Below are 19789 nucleotides of genomic sequence, written 5' to 3' on the forward strand. Positions count from 1 at the left end.
TGCTCCAACCCTGTAGTGTTTCATGGGGTTGTTGTAACCCAAGTGCAGGACCTGGCACTTGGCCTTGTTGAATCCCATGCAGCTGGCCTCAGGCCATTGATTCAGGCTTTCCAGGTGCCTCTGTAGATCCTCAGGCAGACCAACACTCCTGCCCAATGAGGTGTCATCGGCAAACTTACTGAGGGTGCACTTGTCCAGATCATGGATAAAGACATAAAAGAAAACTGGCCCCAACACTAAGCCCTGGGGAACATCACTTGTTACTGGCCACTGTATGGTTTTAACCCCATTAACCAAAATGCTTTTGGCCCAGCCATCCAGCCAGTTTTTTACCCAATGGTATAGCAGCTCACTAACCATTTCCCCTTGGATTATGGGGGCTTCAAACTTCTCCCTGTACCCGTCTTCCAGCTCATCAAGGTACTGCATCCCTTTTCAAGGACAATTGGCAAAGCTAACACTTAACAGCTCAGCAAAGCAGAGGGAACAGTCAGACTGGTCTCTGACTTGATCCTGCCTTATCCAGGCCCGAGAAGAGAACTGGCCTGGGATCTGCATAGTTCTGTCAATGGTTTTGTGCAATTTAGCTGAATGATGCCTCTCCCAAATTTCTCATTGAATAGGAAAAAGTAAAATGGCACAGGAATTTACCATAGTCACCAGTCTGTATGATCTCAGCAGAAGTTTTTGCAAGGTACCTTCAAAACTACTCTTTGTACCTTTAACAAACCAACAATGGATATTAACCCTGGTCATAACATCTTTGGCAGAGTCCTGGCTAACGGGCTGAAAAGGTTCACTGAAATAGTCAGCTCTCTCCAGTCACTCTGAGCTTCAGAAAGAAAACAGGCTTTTCCAGGGAGAAGAAATTAGGTCTGTTTGTGAAATCAGCTGTCCCTCTGCCCGTTGTCATACCCCTTTTCATACATGTTTCAAGTTTCAGACAATGAACATTCCACATGAGTGGGTGAACTGGTAGCTCTCTTTTTTGATAGCTAAGATTGCCATTCTTTCCCAGGTCAAACTTGCTGGGTCCAACTATTTCTTTTGCTTGCATTATCCATCTGCCACATTTCAGCTTGTTCAGGGAGATAAGGCATGTGATGTAGCCTTGAAAAGTGCCATTTCCTCTTACAAATGAAATAATAATTCCTGTTTGCTTTCCTGTGACTGATCTGATTATGAATGAGTTGCATAAATCTTAACAGTGTAGACGCTGATCGAGTGATGTCGCTGTAAAACAGCATTAGTTGAGATTATATGCAGACTTGTTGAGTCATTTTCTGCTCTGGATTTTCCAGATGAACAGATACCAATAGATTTTTTAAAAATTAAAAAAAAAAATTTAAACATCCTTGTTTTCATTGAACTTTGGTGTATTCACTTGTAAGTCATATTTCACAAGAGACCAGAGTCTGTTTATTAACTTCATTAACAGATAAATTCATTACTCAGGAGCTATATGTACAGGTACTTGTAAGTGATCAGAACTGAAGGAACAGACAGCATGTAACAAGCATGTAACACAATGTTAATTGTGCCAAGTCTGCTCTACGAAAAAGGAAGAGAAGACTTAACTGTACAGATGTCCTTTAAAAAACATTTGATTACATTAATATGACAAGCATTTTTTCCAGAAGAGGGCGCAGAATTTAACTCCAGCAATACAAAAGAACTACGTGGCTGCCAGCCTGTATTTGTGCATGCTGAAAACTTTCCAGACTGTTTCTATATGCATTTGTAAATACGAGATTCAACATTAAACGTAGTAAAAACCCCATCCCATGACATAATATAGATGACTACATAGGAATCTGTTAGCCTTGGTTCCTTTTACAGTTAGTGAAACAAAACAGGCACTTCAAGGACACAGTTCATCCCATTTCACCCTATATTTGATCAGCTGAGTAGCTCTCCAGACTCCTTTGACTATATTGCCTGGAGCTCCAATGACCACTGTGGCACCTGGACATCTTTTTAGCATGCAGACATGACTAGATGCCAATATCTAGGTGTCTACAATCTTGAACTGAATCCTACCTCTGGGGTAGGAGTCACCTGATGTATTTTATATGGAGAAAAGGGTGACTCTCTGGACTTTGAACATTGAAGTTAAAGAGAATCCTACTTCTTACATTTGCCAGGTAATGCTCTGCAGTGACAATCTGGGACAGGGCTATCCATGCTGTACCTACTGACAAACCCCAGTTGTCATATTACATCATATTAATTGCAAATTTAAGTGAACCTATGGAAAGTTCTGATTACATTATTCATGAGGCTGTTACCAATGTTGCCGCAGTGACCAGGATGAAGGGCCCCTTGCAGAGACACTAAAGAAGTAATGATGAAAGTGGCTGTCAAGGGAAGAGAGAGGAAGAGGAGTGTCTCTGTGGTTAGATCGCACGATTACTTTTGCCAGGTGTTGCATAGATCAATAGCTCTGTTTATTCGTGTGTCATCAGCACCTGTTACTATTTCACATGGCTGTTGTCAGTGCTCTTTAAATGGCACAGACTGACACATCTTGAGGAGGGGTTGAAAGCCTGAAGTGAGCCCTTCTTCCTCATAACTGTTCACAGGAAAATGAGCAAGTGTGGATCATTATTCAAAATAATGACTCAATTCAGATATGCACATGCTGTGTAGATTGTATGACCTCCACCAGACACAATAAAATCTTCAAACACGGTCCTTCTGTGATTTATGTATTCACAAAGAGTTGCTTTCAGCAACCCTGCCCCTCAAACATACATACAGCAGTCATCACACAAAACCATTTCTGTTAAGATGTCTCTGCATACTCAGGTGCAAAGCGAGCATCACATTGCTAGCCATGGCCTGGCCAAATGGGGAAGTTACACTCTGCGCCCTCCTCTTGTCACAGCCTGCAAAGGTGGGAAAGATTTTGCATTTCTTTGGGGTTTGTCATCTGAAGATTGCTCCCCAGACACAAATGCATTAAAACATTACCCCTGCCCTCAGCAAAGAGCGATCACTAATCATTACATCGTAGTATTGTCTTAGTTTAAGAAGCAACAAAAGTAAGAGAAATTCCTAGGTTTTATAATACATAAGGCAAAGGCAACCCTTACTGTCACAATTTAGAGATCCTTCCTGAAATGGGCATCAGAAAACAGTTTGGGAGCTGGAGAAACAGTATTCACAGCTGCTTCACACCTACATTAAAATACTCTTTGACATAACAAAATAAATCCCTCACTGATTTGTCTTTTACGGTGTTGATCCCTCACTGTTTCCAAAATAATAACAAAAGCTACCAGGATCAGGCTCATAATGCAGAAGGAACCACTGGCAATGAGTTTTGGATATGATTTAGTGAGTTGATCATGAGCAGAAATCATTCAATAAGACCATAAGTTGCCAGGATGCACAGTGCAGAAATAACTGTGCAAGCCAGCGGGCTGGTTGTTCTGAAGGAAGGAAGTAGGCAGAGTAGGACTACAGCAAATTTACATGAGCTGGCAACTTCATCCTTTTAATACAAAATCTGGCAAGCTCTACTGATGAGTACAAATTACTCCAACATTACATGCACAAGAGAGTGATTACACAGGGCCACCATCAAAGCTCTGGGTACTGCCCCAAGCTAACAAATATTTTGGGACAGTAAAGGTAACGTAACTGAAGTTGATGGCACTCTAAAGTGAAAAACCCTGCAGAGCATGCCTACAGAAATGCTCAACACTATCCTTATTGCCCACTGCAGTATCAGGAAAGGCTTGAGATAGCTTATCTAGCCAGGCATGAGTGCTACCGTAAAAGAAAAAAAAAGTGAAATCAGCATTAAATGCTGGAAACCAACAGGGAAAGAACCTCAGAAACACTTCTCCATTCCAGGCTGCTGCAGCCCTATTAAAACCAAGCTGAGATTACTCAAGTACCTTACTTCCCCATTACAAAAATCCCAGCTGTTGCACAAACAAACCAAGCCAGAATGTCGTATCTGGTTATAACCCGCTGCTGGAGGAGAGCCGATGAGAGGTAACGACCCACGATTCACAGCTGGCTCTTTTTGGAAACCTTTTTTAATGGATTAAGCATGCTAAAGCAAGGGAACAAATGGTGTAGATGGGGGGGGGGAGGGAAGGTATGAAAAGCAAAATCCTAATTAAATTAATGTCTTGATAGACAATTTTAGACATGGGGTTTTTACAAAGGAAATGCCTTTCTGTTTTTTAAGTAAATCTAGATAATTCCTGATATGGCTAATGAATTGCTGTAATTATGATATGCCCATCCCACTTCTAGTAAGGAAAAATCCTAAAGATATACAGGTGGTGGGTAGTAGTAGATACAAATATCTAATGCAGAAGAAATTCTGTGAATAAAGAGAAAGCCCTGTGATCAGACATTATCTGTGATCCCTAGTTGCAGATATCTTTAAGGAGAAGGGAAAAAACATTTTTATTGGCAAAGGGGGGAGGGGTGTGTGTGTGCTGTATTACTCTAGTCTCTTCTACTTATCCTAAGGGGTTTTTTTCTGTTTTGCCATTTTATGTATTGGCTGCATCACTTTGTAGTGGTGATACTAACTTATTGAGCTGTATAAGTATTTAATTTTGTTAAGAAAAGATTAAAAAGTGGTTGGTAGGGTTGTTGGCTAATAATTTTGCTCTTGTATCAAGGAAATAGCAGTTTTTATAAAAGCCTGATCTCTCTTTCCCATTCTTACGACATAAGGCAGGGATATAAAAAAGTCTTTGTATCTCATTCTTTCAATATGTACAAACATATAAATATGTGTGCTTGTTTGCTTTGTTCTAAGATAGGAGAGATTTTCTTTGTGAAAGACAAGTGGTATGTCAGTCCATTTGATAATCTGCACAGTAAATTCTGCTCTCAGGGATGTGCATCCTAGTCTAATGGCTTTATTTTATTTACTCATCTATATCAATATATTCAATGATGCATGCTCCACGTAAAGGCTAAGGATAACTTCTCGGCATGATGAGTGTGTGGCATGAATTGTTCCCCTGAGAACAGCTACAGGTTTTGATGTTCTCAAGGGAGAGCCTCCTCCGCTCAGTTTAAAGTTCAGAAGTTCAAAGGCACTTCTCATTAGAAATTAACCATGACACTTTAAAAATGAGAAGGGAATGACCTACTCCACGCCTGAAGAACTTGGCAGAGGCCCTTTTCCCAAGCCAACAGACACCAGCATGCTGAGAAGCTCCTTGCAGAAAAGCGGTTGAGTTCAGGGGCAGAGCAAACAGGACAGTTACCTCTTACAGTCTTGCCTTGAAAAACACATTCCCTTGGCTGTTCCAAGCCTTCTTTGGAGAGCAATGTCTGCAACATGAGCTGTAACGGGCTTTATTTACAGCTCTCTGTATTGCACCAACCACATGGTAGACATCTAGCTGACCATCCAGACAGGTGCCCACCTCTGAGGCATCATTCTATCTCCAGTGAGTTCAAGCAAATCTTTAACTTTCCTGTCTTTCTGGTATGGTGTAGAAACCCCTAAGCTGACAGATGGAGGTAGCAGGTTAATCACTGAAATGCAGCTGGGCAGAGAGCCTGTCAGCTGCTGGGCATGTGTCCAAGGATGCTGCTACTCCCTGCCAAAAGCCAAGAAACACACTGGTGCCCGTGCAGTTTGCTGGGCAACTGGGCAGCTTCTGCATGCGACACTGGCCTGTGGGAGCCACTGGGGGAGGCGTGAGAGGGGCAGAGTGATGAGGGCTCAAAACTTGTGGATGCCCGTTTGCTGAGCCACTCGTGCTGTGACTCGTTGGGACGAGAGCAGGCAGCCAATGCGTACGGGTGGGTGAGAGGCCTGGAAGAGGCCAGGACAATACTGGATTGGTGAAGTGGGTGAGCTGCTCAGTCAGTGTTCCAGGAGTGAGGCTTGCTAGAAAAAGATGAGGAATAACTTCTGTTGAACACGGGGGAGGACTGCATCTTCCCTTTGTTTTAACGGTGACTTTTCCTTTCTATACTTCAAACTCCATCCTCAAACGCAATAATTTGTTTCATTTCTCCAGTCACTCTGAGCTGGGGGGTAACAGCTGCCTGAGGCTGTTGGCCAGCATCCCCCCAGAAGCAGTGGCATGAAACAGAGCTGCTGTGGGGCTATGCAGAGAGATGCCACCAGCAGGTGAGAGGGACTCATGCCTTGGGTCACACTTAAGCAAACCTCAGCTTGTGAAGGTGTCCAGCACTGGGGCTTGTGCTGCCAGAGCTGGAAAACAGTCACGGCTGAGTTGGGTAAAACCTCCTGCAAAGTATGGGCAGCAAAAGGTCTTGGAGCAACCTCCAGGGCTTGACAGGGATCCCAGCTGGAGCTTAGCTGCTGTTTGGGATGGGAGGCAAAATGAAACTAGTTCAGGCATGTGATCCCAAAATCAATATTGCCCCAGCTCAGGGCATGTGACGTGTCACTGGAAAGTGCCTGGTGAGGACAATGGCTGGCACAAGGCCGCAGCTCCACGAGGTTCTAGTGCACACAGGCACCTATAAGCTGATGCCTACACCTAAGGCAGTCCCTCCAGCTTTCCTTTACAGGCCAGAAAATCCCTCACATAAATATGCACATCCTCCAGAGGTGCCCAGTATTTAATGGGACTGGAGGAGGAAGGGCAGGATTTATGACTGAGAATTTAATTTCATGCATGATGATGTTTTGCATTTAATACTAAAGTAACAGTATTTTGCATTAACAGTATATCCAGCAATACCACAAACACTTCCTTCAGCTAATTTTTAACATTTATGTCAGGTTCTTTAATGGATGCAGCAAACCTGTAGCTTTTGCATTCTGAGTGATGTCCTAACTCTCTCTTACCAAATCAGTTTTTTCCCGTACGTACATCGGAAAGTCAGCACTTCCCAGCATACCATATGAAAAAATCACTCTGGGTCATCTTTCCAAATAAACCCTTAATCCTCAAACATGATTGAAAGTAATTTTTGTCAACAGTGAACCATCCTGTAGAAAAACAAAAAGCAGTCACTACAGTAAGCACTGGTGTCTCGGTCACTTTTTGGCACCTGCTGGCACTTACATTTTGCTGGTATTTGCCAAGCAATTTACAATCAAAAGCCACCACTTTGTACCAGGGAGCCTTCTGAAATTCATTAATTTGCTGTTGGGATGTTTTCTGTTTCCTACCTACATATAATACATAAGATAACTACAACGGAAAGAAAGGGAGGGGGGAAGAAACTAATTTTCCCAGAGCTGGCACAAGTAAATAGGTTGCTTCATTATCCCATTTTCTTCCATTTTGCAACTTTGCTTACTGAAAAAATGTGCAGTGTGATACTTTAATACATATAAAAGCCTTACCACCAAAATCAGAACATTGATCATGTGCATGAAGCACCATTCAGGGCTGCAAACTTTCCTTACAAGCTGGACTTGAGCCAAAACTGTTTAAAAATTTCTTCTTTTCTGAAAGTTTAAATTAATTTCTGACATGAAAGAAAGACCTTACAAAGTTTTAACCCTAAATTCTCAAAAGTGATTCTGCCCTTCTTCACCTGGCTAGCAGCAAAAATGAACTAAAAAGCTAGAATGAACATTTAAATGAGTCACAGAAATAGCCAACTGAGAAAAGACACTTGAGCAAAGAGGAAACCAGAAAAACACAGTGCATACCTAAATCTCTATTATCAGTGGAAAATGCTTTATTCCTTTACAAGGGCAATGGCAAGGTAGAACTACTGCAATGTAGTGGAAGAAAAATACTTTCAGCATGGGAACGTGAACGCATTAACATAACAGGCAGAGCACATGGTGTCCTGCCCTTGGCGAATGTCTTGTTGGCTACTCTGGACTGTGACCCAGCAAAAATAAGCAGCCCAAATGAATTTTCTCCTAGGTAATAAATACACTGCTTCATTTACTACCTGTAGTAGACACGGGCACTGTTTTCTCAAGAGTCAGCATGGGGGCACCACATTGCACTGAGGAATGATTAAGAAGATGACATGCCACACACAAACTGCACACAAAACGAACACAAGCACCACTTGGTGCACTAAAAAGATTCTGAGTACGTTTGATTTATGTGATTTTTGACAATGCAATGCTCTTGAATGATGGGAAGACAAGGGGAACCTGACCATGTCCCCCAGCACATGCATGCTCCCATTGGCATCTACATTTTTAAGGTTTTTGTTTTTTTTTTTTCTCCTCAAATCTCATTACTGTCAGTTTTGACTGTGGTTCCCTAAGCTCGGCATATGTAAATTTGATTTGGAATCCATCCTCTGCATACAAGAGCTTCTGCAGGCAGCCCCCCTTTTCACTGGAGGGTTTTACCCACCTCTTGTCAAATCTACCACTTCTATTGCAAATACACACACCACTTCAGAAACCAAACCAAAACAGTGGGATCAAAAGAAGCAGTATTGCTGATGGAGCGAATGCACATTAATTTGAACCGCAGTTTATCTATTTTTTTGAGCCTGTATTGATTTAAAAAAAATTCACATATTATTTCCTTATTCCCTTTGTCTCCCTTTGTTTCCGAGTTGCTTGAGCATGTTGATCTAAGTCAGCTTTTAACTCCACTTTGTCACCGTGACCTTTTTTGATCCCAGCTCATTTGCTCTCAGATTAAGTCATGCTACAAAAGCTGCTCTGCTCCAGGTTGTGGTTTTCATGCTCTTGGTTAAATGAAATCTTTCTATGCCACCAGCTGGGACAACTAGTGTCTGATAAACAGTGGGGCCGGAGATGGTAAACCACAATACCCTCTCATGGCACAACCCTTCTCTGAGTAAATATGGGGCTGCTGTGGGAATCGGGGAGAGGAACCAGACGAGGGCATGGGAAAGAGCTTCCTTGCAGAGATACTGCTGGGCAGGCATAAAGCAGGCCCTCACCTTCCACCTGTCTCCTCTTCCTCCCACCTGGAAACTGGGACTAATTTTTTGGGGGGTTAGGTGGTATCTACACAGGGCTAGGTAAAAAAAGCACAGTGCAAATATTCACCCCTCACCCATGATCTCCTGTGGCCTATCTCTGCCTCCTCGGGGGCCTTTGCCATGCCTGCCAGTCACCTCACACCATGTCATCTCCTCCTCTGCTGCTTCCAGTTGCCACTACCCCCTTTTAGCTGAAGCGTATGCCTAGCAGCTTTGCTCCTTGTGTCCACTCAGGAATTGAATCCCACTTTTCAGATGCTCCTCTCTTCTCTTCATCCCCACTGTCTCAGGAAGGGTTATTATGCTGGGAGAGCTAGAGGCCTCTGCGCCATGCTTTGCGTTTTCTTTAGCATCTCCAGAAGCACCCCCAAAAAACCCCACAAAAACCCCCAATCTTATTTGTGAAAATAAGATTTCAGCATGTGGGTGAAATACCAGGGCAGGAGGGAGCACATGCAGTCCTGTTCTGAGTGTAGCACACCAGGTGTAACCACCATCAGTGCACCCCTGCACCACGTACAGATACCCTCAGCCAAATGCACCTCAGTGCAACTCTAGTTGCTTCAGTGAGGTAACAAAATTTCGTGGTCACAGAACAACTCGGATCAGAAGGTGTCTTGTCCACTCGGTGGGGTTCAAGGGAGGTGAATCTTCGCACACCAAGAAGGGTGCGAGTGCCGTCTGGGCGGCAGCGCCGTGGAAAAAAGTCGGGCAAATGCCCTAGAAGGGCCCTGTAACAACTGATTTATTAAGGGCCCGCTAATTAGATATTAATGGCAGGAAATTGTGAAGACATTAACAACTGTTCCAACTAGTGAATGGGAGCGAACTAGGGAAAATGAGTGGGACTTATAACCCTTTAACTCCTAGGAGAAAAGTGAAGATGGAAAGAGATGAGATGACAGGACAGATACATCACCAACCTTTGTTCCAGTGAGGTCTTTTTCCAGGTGTTGTCCTGCTCTGCAGGGTCTTAGCCTCGGGTCCTGGTCTGCAGATGGTGGATCAGCAAGGGTGTGATGGGCTTTCACCTCTTTTATATAACGTTCTGTCCCCTCAGGGACCACCCTCGGTGTGGTGACAGACAGTTGAGCTTTGCACCTGCATGGAACCAGAAGGTTCTGGGGTCTGCTGCTACCACAGCCAGACATTCCAGAGTGTTCTGGAACTGGGCTAGGGGGTAAGGAGGTCCAAGGCGAGGCCTGGTGGTCAGCACATGTGTGGAGCAGCTGCTGGAAATTCAGGGGAGGCAAGCTGGAAAGGAGCAAGGGGAGGGGGGAAGAAGGATAGCCTGCCTGCACTGTTCACGCTTGCCTAACCCAAGACTCTGTCCTGAGCTGTCTGAGACACAACAAGGGATGTTGTGGTTCCACATACCCTTGCAGGTCATCTTTTACAGAAGGGACCTCCAGAGAACATCTAGTCCAAGACACATCTTATTGGGTGGGCTTGTTCAGGGCTGGGTTCCGTGAAGTCCTGAACAACTCTACGGAAGGTGATCACACAGCCTCTCTGGGCAGCCTGCTCCAGTGCTTCACCATCCCCAGGGGGAACAATTTTTTCCTAATACCTAATGGGAATCTACCATGTTCCAACTTAGTCCATTTGTCCAGTTGCTGTGCTCCTTCCAGAGCATTAACTCCAGCTTCTCCAAGTCCTCCAACTGGGAGCTATTCTGGTGCCTGTAAAAGATTACAGACTGCTCATGCCCAGATCTACCAAGTGCTCAGGAAACAGCAGAGACTGGCTTTTGCACATGAGGGCAGAGGACACGCTTGGTGGGAAGGTGTTCCTGCCCTGGGAACACCAAGGTCTCAACCCTGGCCTGCACTTCATCTGCTAGTCAGGACTCAGCCTCTTCATCTTTAGGGCTAACTGCAAGGATCGCTTCTGAACACCCGCTGCTTTGGAAAGGCATTTGCTTATCTGCCTCCCATCTCAATTAAACCCTTTTAAATTCCATTAGATACAGCGATCTTTTGTTTCGCAAACACTTTCTAGAATGCATTACACAGGGCTGCACGTTCTTAAAAATCAGTCCCCGAGTTTCCCTCCTTTCCACTGTCACCTACCCCAGTTCAGCAAAACCTAATTTCATGAGGAGGCAAGTTCAGAACGCAGGAGCTGCACCTGTGCTGCTGGCCAGCTGGAATGCACCTCCAGTAAAGTAGGAGGAGATGCACTTCTTCACATTTCCTGCTCAGTTTGTTTAACAGGTTATATCTATTTTTAAAAGCATTGTATTACAAACTTTCAGAGAACAACACAGGCTTTTTAAACAAAATTAAGCTGAGCTAAAAAAAAAAAAAAAAAAGAAATAATGCATTCATCTCCGTGTCAAGAAACAAAGTCTGTAATGTCCTAACACACTGCACAGGATGGGAGAGGGGAAAGTTTATTGGCTTGTGGAATGCAATTTTTCACTCCTTTAAAATGCTTGGGGTTGTCACTTCCTATTAATTTTTTACTTTTTTGTTACATAATATATGAATCACATAGCTTAAAATCATTCCTGTCCTGGCAGTTTACAGAAGATGTGCTGTAATTTAATTTAATTTAATTTCTGATAGCTTAAGAAAAACAAAAGTGGCGACCCCAGCAAGGACTGGTGATTATTAACTGATGTTCCCACTTGGATGGATATTTATTTTTTTTTTAGACGACACAGAAACATTCCTTTGTGTACTCTCCTTTGGAGAAGAGGATCTGGTTGTTCATTTTTCAGGCGGCACTTTTTGTTCTGCGCAACGCAGAACACCGTGCAAGCCTCTTCGTTTTGCAGTTGTGTTAATCTCCCCTAATGCATACGCCAGTTTGAGGTGTACTCCTCAGATTTGTCACTGACAGCAGACCTGACCTTGCCTAGACTATGACGTTCTTACCAGCCTGCCTGTATTTCCCACGTCTCCCTTACCTTTGCAACACTCTAATTCTCAGGGAAACCCTGGCAAACAAGGAAGTTGTCCTTCAGCCTCAGAAAAATAAAGTGGGGGGGTTTTACTTTTGCACAAGTGCTCCAGGCACCCTGGAAATCGTAACATGGCAGAGCCAGGAGAGAGTCTCAGGTTGCCCAACCTATGCATAGTAAAATTACAAGAAAAATTACTCTGGGACAAAGGCATGACGACCCTAGCCTGCTTATCCTGGCTGCAGAACAAATCCTGTTGTCATCCGGTGTTTAACTTATGAGGCAATAACGATTGCTTGTGATTTTGATCCTGCAAGAGCTAAAAAAATATCCTGCATTTCAGACTTGAGAGCAAAGCCCATTTCTGAAGGACTCTTCTATACATAAGAATAAAAGAAGTTGTGTTAATTTTAAAAGTACAACTGTTTAATAATATTCCATTCTGATTGGTTAAATATATGTAGCTTAAAGCTGGAAGCTTTAGTGTTATTCCAGTTTACAAGAAGGGGGTGAAGGAAGACCCAGGGAGGTACAAACCTGTTAGTCTAACCTCAGTTCCTGGAAAAACTATGGAGAAGATTATACTGGTATTTTTGAAAGGTATTTAAAGAACAATGCAATCATCAGGCACAGTCAACATGGGTTGACAAAGGAAAAGTCCTGTTCAACTAATTTGATATCCTTCCATGATAAGGTCACCCATCTGGTGGATGAAGGAAAGGCAGTGGACATAGTTGTTCTGCATTTCAGTAAGGTTATTGATACTGTCCTTCATAGCATTCTTCTGGACAAGCTGTCCAGCTGTGGAATGAGTGAATTTGTGGTGCACTGGGTGAAGAACTGGCTAAAGGGCAGAGCTCACAGGGTTGTAGTGAATGGGGCTCCACCTGGCTGGTGACCAGCAACCTGTGGTGTTCCTCAGGGTTCAACTTTAGGGCCAGTCCTGTTCAATATATTTATCAATTATCTGGGTGCAGGAACTGAATGCCCCATTAGCAGGTTTACAGATGACACAAAACTGTGAGGTGCTGTTGACTCTCTGCCTTGCAGAGGGATTTAGATTGAAGCACTGGGCAGTCATAATTGGGATGAAATTTAACAAGTCCAGATGCCAGATTCTGCACAGATACTGGAGTAACACTGAGCACAAGCGGGCTGGGAGAGGAGTGGCTGGAGAGCAGCCCTGCAGAAAGGGATCAGGGGGTGCCAGTTGGCAGCAGGCTCAGCACGAGACAGCAGTGCCCTGGCAGCCGAGAGGACAAACTGCATCCTGGAGTGCTTCACCTGGAGCAGTGTGTGCAGCTCTGGGACCCACAGTTTAAGAAGGATGTGAAAGTACTCAAATGTGTCCAGATGAGGGCAACAAAGCTGGTGAAAGTTTTGAAGGAATGTCCTGTGAGGAGCAGCTGAGGACTTGGAGCTTGTCTAGTTTGGAAAGAAGGAGGCTGAGGGACGACCTCATTGCTCTCTACAGCTTCCTGAGGAGGGGAAGTGGAGAGGGAGGTGATGAGCTCTTCTCCCTAGGATCCAGGGACAGGACACGTGGGAATTGTTCAGTACTGCATCAAAGGAGGTTTAGACTGGACATTAGGAAGCATTTATTTACCAAGAGATTGGTCGAACACTGCAACAGGCTTCCTAGAGAGGTGGTCAATGCCCCAGGTCTGTCAGTGTTTAAGAGGCATTTGGACAATGTCCTTAATAACATGCTTTAACTTTTGGTCAGCTCTGAATTGGTCAGGCAGTTGGATCAGATGACTGTTGCAGGTCTCTGACAACTGAAATAGTCTGTTCTAAACACTTACTAATAACCCCCCCCCCCCAAATGCCATTTTTATGCCCAAGAGCCAAAGAGACTTGCCAGAAAAAATGTTTTTTTTCTTACAAAAAAGTGAGAACACCTTTCTTTCCCAGTCTGAGGGAATAAATCCACATGCATTCAAATGGCTCAGCACACAACTGTGTTAATGCAATGATCTGATCAATTTATGTACAGAAAAGAACAGAAATCAGTCCCACAGTGATCTGAGGAACTTCAAACAAATTCCTGAGTCAGCTTGTCCTCAAACATGATATAAAGAAACAAAGCAAGGGTCAGTTCTTTCAGTCTACTACCCAAATTAAAAATAGCAAAATCAGAGCTATGGTGGCAGGAAGACATAGGTTGGAGGGTGTTATAGACATGTCTTCATATGGATATTAAGTTTCTACCAAAGCAACAGGGAGAAAGGGGACAGTTGTCTTCTGGAAAACTGGAAGCTGGAAAATGTGTGAATTAAGCTCATGACACAGGGACTTGCAGTTGCACAAGAGAGAGAAGCTGAAAATGCAGTAAGCGGAGAAACAGCCTCACAGATTAATGCTTTGGGTGTTGAATCCCTGCAGATCCCCAGTCAACACAAAGGAAATGCCACAGGGGAAGAGTATCTCTTGCAGCTTCCCTTACCTGGGGTAAACACTCAGCCATGCACAATGTCATTTTAGGCTTACATCACCACAGATGAGATCAAAAGCCCAATGTCTTGGTTGGACTTTAGATGAGAAAGGTGGGAATGACTGGACTAGTGGCATAAACCCCCTCAGAAGCAGCAGAGTCAGGAGTAGGGAAGAGGAGCCTTTCCCTGAAGCTGAAGTGAGCCTGGTTCCCATGTACTCTGAGGCCACTTTACATCATTCTGAATAAAACTGAGGTTGCAAGGGAATGAACATATAAAATAGCCCTGCTTCCACCTGTAGGTGGAATTAGCCTCATCTGTCCTAAGCCAGCTGCATGGGCTCCCAATGAAGTCCCTGGTAGTAGGTAGGTGCCTGCCAGAGACACATGGATCCACACTTCACATGGCAGCCAAAGTCCAGCTCTGTTGAAAGCAGAGTGGTCTGGGACAGCGGAATTGGTTATTGGAGATGACAGCCAGAGCCTGCAGCAGGTTCAGCAAGGTTACCCACCTTCAGCAGGGTTATCCTCCCAACCTGCCCCTTCCACAGCCCCTCTGGGAAGGAGTGCCTATGTTTCCAAGCAAGCTCCTCTTTCTTCTCCTATTCATCCCCAGGGCTAGACCCAGATCGAATGGTTCCCAGGCCATGCTCCTTTCCTTCAACACTCACTCTAGCCTCCTGGTTCTAGTGTGGCAGCACACTGAAAACTTCTGATGGGACCTGGCCAAAATTTGCCCAGACACCAGTCCCTGGATTCAACAAGCTTCACATGAACCAGAGCTGCTTTACCAGCAAAAGAATAGGTGAGCTCCCCTCGCCAAGAAAACACCATGGCTCAGACTGGGACTCAAGTCTCCTACCTCAGACTGGATTAGATTCCAGTTAGATAGCTGCTTGGATTGACCTAGCTTTCCACCACTAAAAGAAACCTAGTCTGCAAGACTTCCAAGTGCTGTGATGGGGGAAAATATTTTTTCTTTTCCCTTTCTGCTGCCCTGCCCTACAATAAACAGATCATAAGGTCATGTAGGTGAGACTTGGATCTGTGGTCCTGCCCTATTCCCTGACTCAGAAGCAGTTCTTTGTGTCCCAAGGTGAGCTCTGGCTACTGCCCAACAGCATAGCAGACCCATTCTCTCCCTTTTATCCCTCTTTTCCCTCCATAGGAGAGGACATCTTGGCACAGAGGTTGAATGGGAGCTGTAGCATACCCCATGCCCAATGCTGCTGTGCTAGCAAACCTACTGCCTGCTTTCCCCATTGCCTACCAATGCCTCTGCGTGTCACCTGCAAGTCAGAGGGTACTGAGGAGTGCGCAGAGCCACTGCATCAGTTAACACGACTGTGGATCCCAGTTTATCCTGCTGGGGCATTAACAGATCAACAAACAGCCTGTTCCCATTGAGCTCTGACACATGACCAAGGGTACACCTAACTCTAGCTAGTTTTTTTCTCTCTCTCTCTTTTTTTTTTTAAATATCTAGAAGGTGATTGCATCCGGGTTTATGTCCACATGGCAAAACCAAAGAGCATTCATCCTAAGAATAATGATGTAAATGTGGCTTCTTATCCTCCAGTGATTGCCCGTCTGGCAAAAGGGTTTAGAAAATGTAACAATAGTTTTGAAATAAATAGGAGGAAAGTAAAGACCGGCAGTGTACTTTCCACATCAATGGCAAATATACTACTGATGTGGAAAGTAAACAGCTTCGAACAAGAGGAGAAGCCGCGGTGGATAACGTTACTCCTGTGAGCTGCAGGCTCGAACGCCAGCACATTAAGACTGAGGTAGAAAATCCTAAGTTCAGCACCTCACGTTGCAAAACCAGCTATTAAAAGCTGTATCGTCTGTGGCCAGATAATAACAGGAGGCCAGCTGAAATTCAGAGGATTAAAACAACCTTGCTACGTCTTTCAAAAGCTTATCTCCCTGTAGGAATACGAAGTGCTCGATATGGCCGGCACACCTGTATTCTACAAGCAATGCTCGAAACCACCCGCCCTGCCGAGGCGGCTTGTTGCGGGGCAGCGGGGTGTCCGCACGCGGAAAGCGGTGCGGCACTGAGGAAACGCTAAGGAAGCATTTGCCAAGTTGCTGCCACCCTCCCTCTCCCCCCCGTGCCCTGCGGCGCCCCCCTGCAGGGGAAGGAGACAAGGAAGCCCTCACTGCGGGTCTCCTCGGTGCTGCTTTGCTTTCGGGTCTGTCTTCCACCGCCGCCCCGGGGATCCCCCCTCTCCCCCACCCGGGCCCGGGGTCCCCTCCCTCCCCTCCCGCCGCCAGCGCCGCAGCGCGGCCGCGGGGACCCCGGGGAAGGGAGGGGCGGGGCGGGGGCGGCCCCGGGGGCGCCGGGAGCTCCCTCCGCTGATTGGGGCTGCGAGGGCCGGGGCTCCGCCGCTGCCCCGCTCGGCTCCGCTCCGCTCCGCCCCTCCCGCCGCCGGGCTGTGCCGCTGCCGGGCTGTGCCGCTGCCGCGGCTCCGCGCCGCCCGCCCGCCCGCTCGCTGCCCGCTGCCCTCCCGCTGCCCGCTGCCCGCTGCCGGGCCCATGGCGAGCACGTCGGCGGAGATCATCGCCTTCCTGCTGACCATCTCGGGCTGGGTGCTGGTCTCCTCCACGCTGCCCACCGACTACTGGAAGGTGTCCACCATCGACGGCACGGTCATCACCACCGCCACCTTCTGGGCCAACCTCTGGAAGACCTGCGTGACCGATTCCACCGGCGTCTCCAACTGCAAAGACTTCCCATCCATGCTGGCGCTGGACGGTCAGGCTTCCACCGACCCCATCCCCACCCCCGGGCCGGTCTGCGGGAGCCGGGGGCTTCGGGGGGGGCTTCTCCCGGGTGCCTCCGAAGCGGCGGCGGGGGGTGGGGACGGGGGACGCGGGGGTGTCGGTCCGAGGGGTCCCGGGGAGGCAGCTCCCAGGCGGGGTCCCCTCCTGTCCCCTGGCAGCGGCAGCGCGCTGCGTGTGCACTCCCGTGGAAGTGTTTTGGTCTGTGTTTTTTTCCCTAAAACCCGCCGATTGAGTTTATATTGGGTTGATTCCCGTTTCAGCTTCTCTCCCTGTTGCTACCTGCCTTTTTTTTTTTTTTCTTCTTTCACCGTCGGGAGACTCCGTGCGTGTGGATTTGATACAGGAGGAATGCAGGCACATTTTTCTTGCCGATTTATTTTCCGACTGTCGTGACATTCCTCTTTTTTATGCTTTTGCCAGCCGTGCAACGGTCAGTGGAGAAGAACAAGCCTTTACGTCATTTTGTTTTTAATTAATGTCCCCTTTTTTTTCTTTTTTTTTCTTCTTTTCTTTTTTTTCTTTTTTTCTTTTCTTTTTTTCCTAAGCGGTTATTAACTCGGCTGTAATTGCTTCATTGATAAATGACAGTGTGAGAGCTCGGGGCAGTAAGGGATGCAAAGGTATGCAGAGGTGATGCATTGCTCGGATGAGTTCTAGGGCAGTGCTATTTTGAAGCAAGAGCTGAGGGATTTGCTGGCGTGCCTGAAACCAAAGCCTGAGTGGGTGCTGCGATGCTTCCCTGGTTGAGGGGAAACATTTTTGCCCTTTCAGGAAGCCCTACTGGGAGACTGGGTCACTGCAGGAAACTTACACCTTAACTTTTAGTGGATAAATCCACACTGATTACAGGTGATCGAAACAGGGGAAGCACTGGTTTGTAGGTTCTGGAGTGACTGTAAAGAAAGGGAGGAATGTTTTTTTAAATGATGGCACCTGTCCCCAGGTTTTATAGCCACGAATTCATAAACTATACAATGTCCCAGTGCCTTTGGTATTCCCAAAAAATCAAGTCTGCTGTTCACAGTCTGGCCAGACACTCCCTTTGTGCCGGAGCCTGAGAGTGGGTTCTGGTGTGAAAGGTTTCTTTAAAACGGAAAGGAAGTCTGTTAATCATATCGCTAACAGAGATTAATATATTATAACAGGGATTAATATTATCACGACACAAATTAATGTCAATATCAGAAAACCTTTAACCCACTACTATTATGTGCAAAGGGCTAAAAGAGGTATTTATACTAAAAAGAGGTAACACAGGCAGCCCTTAAGCATTACTTCTGCAGGATGCTTCCATTGAGTGGAGAAGTACCATTCCCCAGGCCTTCCCTAGACCCATCCCCACAGTTGCAGAGGAGTTTGCTGGTGCCTCCAGGGGGGTGGGAGAGCTGACTGGCCTTTGCTGGAGTCAGTCACCCTATGGCATAATGTAGCAGCTGAGAATGTGGTTCCCAGGCTTGGGCTGGAGCTGTGGCCTGTGTGTAGGCGGGCAGGGAGTGATCACTGGTGCGTAACCTTTCAGATCCACCAAATCTATTATTGAGCTGCTCTTTTAGTTCTGGGTTAATGTTTTCAGAGTAAGAGAAATGAAGTTACAAAGTGTGCAGAATTTGACATGTTTAAAATTCCAAAAAGGAGAAGAAACATGGCAGCAAAGTCCTTACCACCCCCTCCTCCAAGCTCAAGTGTGGGAAACCTCGCGCATTGGGTAACATGTTCCACTTGCCTAAGAGACAAGTTTCTGAGGCACCTGCTGCACAGTGAAACAGCCATCAGAGCACTAACTCATTTTAGACACAAGTGAATCTAAAAGGCACATGTGGAAGGGGCTCATCCCATCCTCCTGGCCAGACTGTTCATCAGCAGTGAAAGGTTCTTGGCTTCAGTGTTTCTCAATAACATCTCAGAGTGCTGTGGAGCCAGATCCTGGTACCCAGGCACAATGCAAATGGCAGGCAGCAAATGATAGGCAGCCTGGAGAGAGAGAAACATAATCCCCACAGGACAGGACAGGCAAGCTGGGAGGGGCCAGAGGGCCAGCCACCACAGTCAGAGATTGCTTTCAGTGGTGAGCCCAGACTCCCCTCCTGGTGGTTACAGGCTGTACTGGGAACCCGCTACCTCCTGACAGTGGGTGTGTGTGTCCCCTTGCCACCCTAACCCTTCCCCAGAGCAGGAGCATACTTCAGGGCTGCAGTGCGTCACACATAGTTCGGAAGGATTTATATGTCAGCACAAAGCTGAATCTGCCTTGCCCCTCAAGTAGCCTCTCCCCGCCCTTTGCATCGACTTCCGTGGCTAAGCTGGGTCCCATTCCCTGTCATCTGTAACAGGGGAACTTCCTCACTCCATCCTCAGGTGGGGGACTTGAAGACACAGAAAAGGGCAGATCTGGCTTCCTATTTTCCCTGAGACGTTTGTGAGCAGAAACAATAACCCCATCGCTATACTTTTGGTGAGACACACTTTTAAGACTCTGCTGGACAGGGTGCTGGGCCATCTTGTCTACGGTGTGCTTTTGCTAAGAAAGGTTGGACCAGATGGTCCTTGAGGTCCCTTCCAACCTGGTATTCTATGATTCTGTGATCTGTTATTCTAGTGATAACATGTTCTCTCAAAAAATTGGTAGGACAGGACTGGGAAATTATTAGAACTGCTTTTGTTGTCTCAGGGAAAGATGGCTCCGCTCTACTCCTTCCTCATGTAGCTAGAAAGGATTTTCCTTGCAGAGCAGTTCCTGTGCTACAGGAACAGGT

At 46.2% G+C, this 19789-nt stretch overlaps 1 protein-coding gene across 2 annotated transcripts in view; it reads left to right on the forward strand.

Annotated features, from left to right (window-relative positions):
* Positions 1-19789, forward strand: part of CLDN10 (claudin 10) — a 60102-nt gene that overhangs the window by 28040 nt on the left and 12273 nt on the right. Inside the window, exon 1 of one of the 2 annotated variants that reach the window (XM_051608357.1) lies at positions 16672-17007. The exons of the other annotated variant lie outside the window; for it this stretch is intronic. Coding sequence (XP_051464317.1) covers positions 16788-17007 — 220 coding nt within the window. The 5' untranslated portion in view covers positions 16672-16787. Of the gene's footprint in view, positions 1-16671; positions 17008-19789 lie in introns of those variants that run through there. 2 annotated transcript variants of the gene reach the window in all.

This window comes from Apus apus, chromosome 1, assembly GCF_020740795.1.
Source record: "Apus apus isolate bApuApu2 chromosome 1, bApuApu2.pri.cur, whole genome shotgun sequence".
Taxonomy (NCBI): domain Eukaryota; kingdom Metazoa; phylum Chordata; class Aves; order Apodiformes; family Apodidae; genus Apus; species Apus apus.